Raw genomic sequence first — 10,331 nt, 5'->3', positions numbered from 1 at the left:
CGCACGCGCGCACACACGCACACGCGCGCGCACGCCCTAAAATAAAGCATACCAATAGTGTTTTGGATATATATTTAAACCAATCAGTGTATAGGCGATAGGCTACAATTTGGGCGTTTGCTCAACTCACTTTTTTTGTGGGGGGGAAATCTCAAAACATCTGGTATCATTACCCACTTGACACGACGGCTATATATTGACACGTTTTCCATAGTCACCCCAAATGTCTTAAACGGGCCGGTGTACATGAAACAGAATACACTAAAGATAATCTCAAACGGGATGTTTGATGCTTATCACTCCGCTCATGCCAGTATTTTTCATGGTTGGCTTAAGATTCATATTCCTGGACCTCAATTTCATATCTGGTATGCTGAAATTACAATACATAAGTTTCCTATGCTATTAGGCTGTTAATTGCTTAAAATAGCATATTTTCTTAAAATAGCATATTTGGTCCACAACCAAACATTATGTCACGTAGCCTATATCGGTGTGTATTCTGTTTTATTTAGACATTTAATCATTATAGTGAGAACTATAATTGAAAAATATATTGAACCGCTCAATTTGGAAGGCCTCCGTTTGAGTTCCCGCCACGTACACGACCTTGAAAAGGGCCGCCGCTGAAGCCAGCCATGCTTCGCGACACCTGTGCCCGAAGCGCGCTTTCTGCCTCTCATTTCATACAGGAGCAAAATGTTGAGTTTTTTCCCCCCTTTTACCTACAGGCTCACAAAGGCTTGATGAAATGAGTGAACACAGAGAGACGGAGTGCAGGACGAGGCAATTTCATGCTCTGCAACGCTTTGAACAGCCTTGATATCGCCGTGCCTCGCAATATACCCCCCCCCCCTTTACAAAGAGTGTTATTTGGCATATGAATATGGATTCAGTTGTCCCACTCACTTGAGCCAATGAGCTGCAAACGAACTCCACACACAGACACACACACACACGCACACAGACACACACACACGCACACACGCACACCTCGATTTAAAAAAATGTAATCCTGATTCCTCGAGATCTCTCACATTAAATACAAAAAGGGTCAACATGTTTCTTTTTTTCCCCAATATAAAAGTGTTTATTTGGAAACATGGTTTAAATGTACATAGTATATTCTCCATAGTCTTTGAGGGAATCGCTAACATATATTTCAGGATAGTCTGATGCTATATGCTGTTATCCGCGTGAACTCCCAACGGACCTGATAGGCCTATTCTGGCACTTGCCAAAATAAAGGAAACATCTATATATGGAAATCGATGGATACAAAGTTGACTAGAAAGTGAAAGATTTTGTGGCTATATGGCGTTTTCATGGCATAGTTTACGTCCCATCTCATCCGCTTAGAGGTCAACACCAACCAGAGTCATTCTGGGTGCTGTTATTATGATATAGGGGTGGTCACCGAACGGTTTGTTTGATGCCCATAAAGTGTCTTGGTCACCAGATCTCAACCGCGCACCCCTGGCGTGGGAGATTCTTGGTTTTCAAAACAAAAAGATATATAATAATAATCATCAACAAAACAACAAATCGTGGAATTTCATGTGAAAGAATGCCGTCGCACTGATATGATGGCGTTCAAAACACGTGTAGAATAATGCCAGGGCGCATCAAAGCCGTTCTGACACTCGTGTGACCCGACGCCCTATAAGACACGCTATGTTGTTGTTTCCTTTACTTTGGCGGTTACCTGTTGTCGGGTGACGGTCCAACATCAGGACTGTTACGCCTGTCTGTCTCAGTTTCGGGAACCAACGCTGATGAGCTGAGAAGTCTTGGTCGCTGTAAAAAGCTGCTGCTGATTGTTTGTTATAATTTATAGGCTCACTCACAGCTCAGACGGAAATAGTCTCTAACCAAGTTTTAAAGTTTATTTTTTTTTCCAGGCTCTATTTTCCAATAAAATCTTTGGTTTGTGGTGGCAGGTCAGTCATGGGGTCTGCATTTCATCGAGGTTTTGAAAGGAGAGAGTTCACAAAAACAGTAGACCTATGTTCGACAAAGATAGTAAATTCTCCAGCAGGTTGGTGAGCAGTTCGTCCCACACCCTTTCCTTAAATTAGATATATACAATATACAGTCATATAATTGGCTTATGCATGTTCCATCATGTTCTCATTGTAGCCCATTGGCTACTTTCGACAGTTCAGCCTCTACCTGCAGCCTTGGGCTTAACAAACGGAAGTGTCTTTACAATACAGCCAAATATCTCAATGTGAATGTGTCCAAACAAATCTTTTCAAAAGTTTTGCTTGCATTTCAAAGCAAGCAGACTAGTCACTCTCCTCCTTGTCCTCCTGGATGGTGGTAGTGGAATGGTTGTACAATCCTTGCGCCATTAGCTGGAGAGCCAGACCATTCTTATAGCCACTGGCCTTTTTGATTTTAGCCCGTTTGTTCTGAAACCAGATTTTGATTTGGGACTCGTTGAGGTTGAGCTCCTGAGCCAGCGACTGTCTCCTTTGCTCCGTAATGTACCGGTTGGCCTGGAACTCGGTTTTCAGTCTCTGGAGCTGCTCAGCCGTGAACGCCGTTCTGGGTCGCTTGTCCTCCTTGTCGTTTTTCGCCTTTTTCAATTTCCGTGTCCTTGGGCCTACAGTAGGGACGATAGTAAAAACGAAAATATAAATATTCAGAGACTATAATAGTCTATAAGTATAGGCCTACAAGTTATATAATTTCAAACGCTTATTGAAAGAGCTTAGAATATAGCCTAAAGGTTAAATATCAAATTGACCTTCTCCATACACATAACATACCATACACAAAAAGCTGAAACTCCATATAATAATAATAATAATAATAATAATAATAATAATAATAATAATAATAATAATAATAATAATAATAATAATAATAATAATAATAATAATAATAATAATAATAATAATGTAATGACAGGAATATTTTTAAACGTCATTAGCATTATAAAATAATGATGATCCATAGTAACAGGCTAATGATAATAAATAATCTAAACCTATAAAATAATTCACGTTTTAAGTAAATGTAGCCCATAAAATCAACATGAATATAATATTATCCATACGTATACAATAGACAGTGTGTTACATAACATTTTGTAATAGGAGTTTGATTATGTGAATAAACCTAGGCCTAGAGGACACAAATCACTATTGCATGAATGTACTTTGAATCCCTATTAAATACAAAAGAGACCGCGGTTGTTTTTTACAGCCTGCTATGACGCCCATAGGACGCCCAATACAGCGTTTCCAGGATGTAACTGTTTTATGTGAGGGCCTACACAGCAGCCGAGCACAAGTGGTATCGTCGAGCCCTAGATTAGTTTAAAGTTCGCGATATGGCCTACACAAGAATAATGGGTTACGGCCGAAGACTGACGAGAACACTTATAGTCTTTATTTATAATATTATTATATTATATATATGTATACATTTTGTTCACGCTCGATTTTAGAAGGTGACACATTATATCCAAAGCCCATGGCATACTGAAAAGATTCCGTTAAAACGGTTACTAATTCTTGTCTTGGAATAGGCTATTATTACATCGTCATAATCCAGGTATCCAAATTCGACCTCACATGTGATATGTTACACCTGCAAGGGTTAAACCTACTTCCAAATTATAATCCATAATGCTTTCATATTTTAAGAGAAGGCTATATCCTCCCTTGAATTATTTGTGTATCGTGGCCAACGCTGCACCGACATCATCCAGCTATAAATTGGGCTGTTTCCCCGGTGTGTTTGCTTATAGCTATAGGATAAGCAGCTGTCAATTCTCAGTTTTCACCTATGCAAATTAACAATGAACGTAGGCCAAGTTGAGTGTTGACGGGGAGAATGTGAAGGGGAAATATATACTGAACTATATCGGAAAATAGACAAATAAATAAGACTTTAATTAATTTGACTGTTTTGAGAAAAACTACAGTTGTGTCTTTGAAAACATGGAATAATCTAATCAAAACAAACGAGTAGCCGATCCAGTTCGATTTTTATTTTAAAATTAGGGCTGCCACAAAATCTAGGTCTGCCACAAAGTATAGTAGGTTTGCCACAAAGTCTAGGGAGCAGGGCTGAAGTAATACAAGCAAAAGAAAATGGGCGTTTAATTAATTCAAAATGTCGTCACGACTGAATGTGGCATCGTAGACTAATTCCTTTTGATTTGATTTGACCACCACTCCTGATTCACTCCTGTCGTTACCTCACTGACACATTCGTGGAGAGAACAATGTTATAAATCAAAACACGCGCTTTGTAGGCCATTATTGAACTTCCCTTTATATTATTAATTCGATATTATATCGATAGAAAATGTCCTATATGTTCAACTTCGATTCCAAGTTTCACAAACACGCTGTAGTCTGAAATATGTACGCCTACATATTAAATCGACACCTACATATTAAAACGACAACTTAAATATTAAAACGAGACATAAATATTAAAAACGACACATAAGACACGACGAGATGTGTCCATTTGGTGTTGAAACATTGTCATACTTTTTACGCTGCGGCTATTGTTTACACGGATTTGACTATAGGCCTGTTGTTCCAAAGAACATGCCAACAAAGTCAATCAATAAATCACCCAATGGCAACGGAATAGCAGATATTTATATTTTGAATAATTTTTCAAGCATAGAAATTCACTGAAACATTGGAGATTTACTTAAACGTTGGGCTATAGATGCACACGCGCCTCTCAACTGTAGTTGCACTCTTCTCAATTTGAAAACCTTGATTAACAAGTCGGTTGGCATGTTACCCAAACAGTAGCCCTTTTCTACCTCCATCTGTGTTATGTCTGTGTGTCTGTGTCTGTGTGTGTGTGCCAAATAGCGGCATGCGAGACACTGTAACCAAAACTGTAACAACAAACACGTTATAAGAGCTAGCCACCCATGCATATAATTATCAAAGGCTTAAATTAATGAATGTCATAATCATTGATAACAGTATTTTGAAATACACACCCCAACACATACACAACTCAGTTGGATTGCTGGAGATAGGTTTGGTTGGTGCACGCGTTAATAAAAAAAAAACCAACAAAGGGCTTGTTTTATTTAAAGCAAAATAAAATGACTAATGGCAGTGTCACTTTGATATTGAAAAGTGTAATCGTGGCGTAAAATATGTATGACTGAATAACAGCCAAGATTAAAGGTAAAATATTGGCTGTGTAATTTGTCAGCAAAAGTGAAAGTGCTTTGAATCGTCTGTGAAAAGCCAAAAGTGCAGCCTTTTGCTCTCGTGTATATGTATTGTAATCCAATGTCTTATCACGAAGCGTTAGTAAAAAGAGAGCCTTGTTCGTGGAACTATTGCCTTACCAGATGACGGCCTGTCTGAGTACCTGGTGCAGTACACCCAGGCGGGCCACAGGAGCGGCTGCGACTCGGGAGTGGGCGCCGCGGCGCCACTGTTGCCGTTCAAGACCGTACCAGACGACGTGCTACCGGGGAACTTCGCCGTGCCGCCGCCGCCGGCAGAACCCTCCTCGGCTTTTGCCGCGCCGCTCTTCTTGGGGCTCGGCGACAGCGCCAGGGACGAGGAGGAGGACGAGGTGCTGTCGCTGCTGCAGTTGGAATCCTGGCACGGCGTCCCGGGGTGATGCGGCCTGACCACCGCCGGGTGGACGCGCTCTCGGCTGGAGGTCTGCGCGCGGTCCCTCGCCCCCAGCGGCCCGTGCTCCTTCTTGCAGCCGAAGTCAGGCCGCAAGATATTGTCAATGAAAAAGTTGGTGGTTCTGTGAGCCTGCTGTGCAACCTGGAGAGGCAATATGGGCGGCGAGGGCAGGCTGGGAGAAGGGGAGACGCTCTCTCCTTCACTCGTATCCGGACTGTTAAGATCCCGCTGGTCCTCCATCGCTGAGACGCCAGGCGGTGCGGGCTGTGTTCTGAATCCAATTCCACTTGTTGGGTTGTATTTTATCCAAAATATGACTATAGAGCGCGACGATACATGCATTAAAATATTGCTATTTTCTCTCTGAAATATAGCTCATTATTGTCATTAATAAACTGTTGACATCCCGCATGCGTAATGTCGCTCCAGCGTGTCATGGTCGTCGACTTACAACGAGACTGACAACGTTTTTGCGCGCTGTTCTCGCGCACCCCGTGCTTCTCACTGACTGCATGACAGTCTTCACAAAGTCCTCTCATCACTCAGCCGCTCCCTTCAGACACCAACCAGAGGCGCGGGCATAACATCAAAAGCGCGACGGGCCAATCAGTGGCCGGGACACTTTTGGACATGGGTGACGACGTCCAATCACGTTAAGCGTCTCTGAGCGAGAGGGGCTAGAGAGCAGAGCACCAAACAGGTTTCACACAAAACCAAACAAGAGATTATCACTGTGTGTGCCTTCAACCTGGTTGGGTTATTATATTACGTTACAAGTCGAGTGGTATAAAAAAGTAGAAAATGAGAACACACTCTTTACATAACAAACTGGAAAAGTGTGATGACCCGCAGGAGTGATTATTGGACGTTTTAGATGAGTGTGCACGTACTACCAGCCCATAATAATTCAAAAGAACAAGGCATCCATATACGAACAGACCAACCATTCTGTTTTCATTAACCTGCTCCATCAAAATTCACACTGGATTGTGTGATATAGCCACACACACACACACACACACACACACACACACACACACACACACACACACACACACACACACACTCACACACACACACACACACACACACACACACACACACACACACACACACACACACACACACACACACACACACACACACACACACACACACACACACACACACACACAAGACTATCCATATAGGCCTAAATACATGTACACATAAGGTAAGGCCTATATATCTGATTCCAGTCTAATCAAACTCTAAGGTTCAACACATTGTTATAACCTGTTTTATAACCTGTACAATTTAACTCTTTATTCAATACAAGTCTGTTAGTTCCACTACTGAGTGTCCAGCCATTATGACATCCAACAACAACCGCCATCCTAAGGTAAGCAGCTATTTCCCGTCAGCCGAAATCGCCGCAAATGGGCTCTTATCTCCCCTGTAAAGTGACGCCTTGAGAGAGAGCCCGCTGAAGGATAATTTATAGGTTTTAATTACTCTCCATTCCGCCTGATCGGCCGGACGTTCATCACCTGGTCGCGGGAGAAACCAGTCAAAGGCTCGCTGTCATCGCTGCCGCGCGAAACACTTTATCAAAGAATAATAGACACCGAGGACCATGCACGTCATATTCAAGGTGTTGATAAAAGGCTCTGAATAATACGACCGGTCCACGGAGACTGCGTACAGGAATGGCTTTATTGACGGCCCAACGTTGGGTAATTCATATTAAGTCTTTTTCTTTTTTGCATAACCCCCTATAGAGCCAACTATATAGGACTATATTATGCCCCCCGGTATGGATAGCTACATCTGCCCCATTATAAGTCCTCACCTATAAAGACTCTAAAATTAAAGTGTGTGAAATAATTAGGCGACCGGTAGCTTATGGCTATATCATAATCTTTTTCTTAAACCAATGGGATCATAAAAGAGCCAAGCGCGTTTAGGTCCATATTTAGAAAAACAAACAAACAAATAAACAAACAAACAAATTGCGATGGCAAATATAAATGTCTACAATAACAAGTAGCCCATGGGGTACAACAATAGGCTAATAATGTGAAGTTGACACATGGCTATAACCTATAGCCTAAGCGTTGCTCATTCCACTCCTGTCTGCGCTTTGCTTCAGCCTATCATCATGGAACTATTTTGAAGACAGATGGCAAAGCGTTTGTGACTACTGTAAGCCTCACAAAATGATTTCACGAAGATCATTACATGGCTATTTTACTATATTGAGGCATACAGTCTATATCTTGTTGTAGATATAGGTCAAGGAAATAATACATATTTGTTTTCTAACGAGACAACAAAGGTCACGCTGGTAATGTTTTCAACAGTTGGAATTATAATGGCCCATAAGAATAGCACATCTACAATTATAGAAATAGATAAACATTTCCAAAATAAGCTACCTATACTAACATTATTCGATTCTACACTCTTGCTTGACATTTCTGATGTTGTGACACAGCTGTTTTTGAAATACCTATAGGCGCTGCATTGTCTACTCTAGCCTATAGGCTATATGGTTACGATTTTCGTAAGAATTATAGATGGACCTATTTACCAATTGCTTATCTATCTGTCCTTTTGGTATATGTAAATTAACATAATACAACTCTTCAATCAGTGTTACATGTAATCTGTCTCAGCCACTCTCTTCACCCTATACTCCTGTATAGCCTATTGTTCTTGACGTGATCTCTCTCTCTTGGCCTAGCGGCAGCCTATATTTATCAAGTTTGCCTGTCTCGAGGTTCAGAAAATTGGCTATAAGCTATTTTATGAATCAAAGAGTCCAGTTCAAGGAAAACATTTATGGAAATGTTAAAAACGTTCCAATTTATAATCTTTTGGGAGTCCAAAAAGTCATGTAATTGCTCACAGTATAGCCTTCCAATCCGAGCTGAACGATTTATTAAGATAAGTATATATTTTACTGAAAAAATTATCGACTTTTCAAAAAGGTCCAATAAAAATTATTCTTAACAATAGTTCAATATGCTTTCTGTTTAGACAAATAAACGTCAATGGGAAAAAGTATCGGCTCAAGTTTAATCATTCATAGCCCTATTTTAGGACATCATCTTTTATTATTATTAATAATAATAATAATAATAATAATAATAATAATAATAATAATAATAATAATAATAATAATAATAATAATAATAATAATAATAATAATAACACAAAAGGAAGTAGGCAAAGGCTTACTACTATTTTTCATTTGGTCCGATGAGATGGACCTCCAATAACACAAAATGCCTTTAGCCAAGTTTTAGTCCCAAGCAAAGAAATGGCCAGTAGCCTCGGATATAGTGTTTTATCGTCTTAGCGGTGGATTAATACAAGATTAACTCTCGACAACGACATAATTAGCTACATTAAATGACACAAAATACTAGTCTGTACACTCATATGCATCAAACCAGTCCAACCATGACAGTAAAACAGCTCAGCTGTGGTGAGAAACAGTCAGTCGAAAATGATGTCAGGGGGCCACCTTGTGGCCATTCGGAGTAGTGCACATTGGTATTTGGGCGTGAGGAGTGAATGAATGAATGAATGAATGAATGAATGAATGAATGAATGAATGAATGAATGAATGAATGATGAATGAATGAATGAATGAATGAATGAATGAATGAATGAATGAATGAATACTTTATTTAACAGATTGCTGAATGGGTACAATACAGTACGGCTCAATACACACAATTGTTAAGGGGATGCAGACCTGAGAAAGACGTTCGTCTTGTTTACATCAGGGTCCCCCATTTTCAATTCATATCGACATTTATGACATACACAACATACATGACATTTATGGCATAGGGACATACAGGTATTTAGTACTGATACATTTGTGACATAAACGGTATTCAAATATACAGTACTGTTACCCATGGATCCTGACAGAGTATATACATATGATGGGGAGGGGACTGTACATTAGGAGGGGGTGGGTGGGTGGGAGAGAAATATAAATACGGTGGGGTGGAGACTGTACATTTGGAGGGGGTGGGTGGGTGGGAGAGAAATATACATACGGCGGGGAGGGAATATATACATGCGGTGGGGAGGAGACTGTCTATTAGGAGGTGGTGGGGGGTTTGGGCCTTTACGGTGGCCAGTTTCGAATTGCAGCCTCCCGTAGGTGCTCTTTAAGAGCGATTTTGGGTAGGGAGCGACTTTGGGTAGGGTGTTCCACATTGATGTGGCATAATTTGCGAAACGTGTTTAGTCCCTTGTTTGAGCCAAATCTGGGTTTAACATGATTTGTTGAGCTTCCTCTGGTGTAGTGGTTGTGGTATTCACTGACCTTTGGGAAGTATTTTGACATGTACATGGGTACCTTAGTCGTATAGTGTATCTTGTAGACCAGGCCCATTGCAAGTTGCTGTACTCTGTCGTCTACTCTAAGCCATCCTAGGTTGTCAAAGTGGGCAGGGGTGAGGTGGGTTCTGGGGGTAAGGTCAAGTAGTAGTCTGACCAGTTTGTTTTGTGATGTTTGTAATCTTGTTTTTAGCGCCTTTGAGGTGCTTTGGTGAGGTGCAAGCATAGTCGTAGTACCCTTGAATGAGTGCTCCTGCCAGAGTCTTCAGGGTATTCTTGTTTACCAGAGAGGAGATCCAGTACAAGAATCTAGTTTGTTGGTTGACTTTTTTTATTACATTGGAT

The 10,331-nt window shown here is 40.8% G+C and overlaps 1 protein-coding gene across 1 annotated transcript; it reads right to left on the bottom strand.

Annotated features, from left to right (window-relative positions):
* Nucleotides 1-2,288: 2,288 nt before the first annotated feature.
* On the bottom strand, nucleotides 2,289-5,882 carry LOC311228871 (homeobox protein engrailed-1a-like; the record flags this gene model as incomplete). The annotated part of the gene is made up of 2 exons (XM_084314832.1): nucleotides 2,289-2,608; nucleotides 5,348-5,882. The coding sequence occupies 2 exons, from the start codon at nucleotides 5,880-5,882 to the stop codon at nucleotides 2,289-2,291; spliced, it is 855 nt and encodes a 284-aa protein (XP_084170958.1).
* Nucleotides 5,883-10,331: the final 4,449 nt, after the last annotated feature.

Source organism: Notolepis coatsorum (assembly GCF_963971535.1).
Source record: "Notolepis coatsorum genome assembly, chromosome: 5".
Taxonomy (NCBI): domain Eukaryota; kingdom Metazoa; phylum Chordata; class Actinopteri; order Aulopiformes; family Paralepididae; genus Notolepis; species Notolepis coatsorum.
The sequence above is the reverse complement of the archived record's forward strand: the minus strand, read 5'-3'. Positions and strand labels throughout refer to the sequence as shown.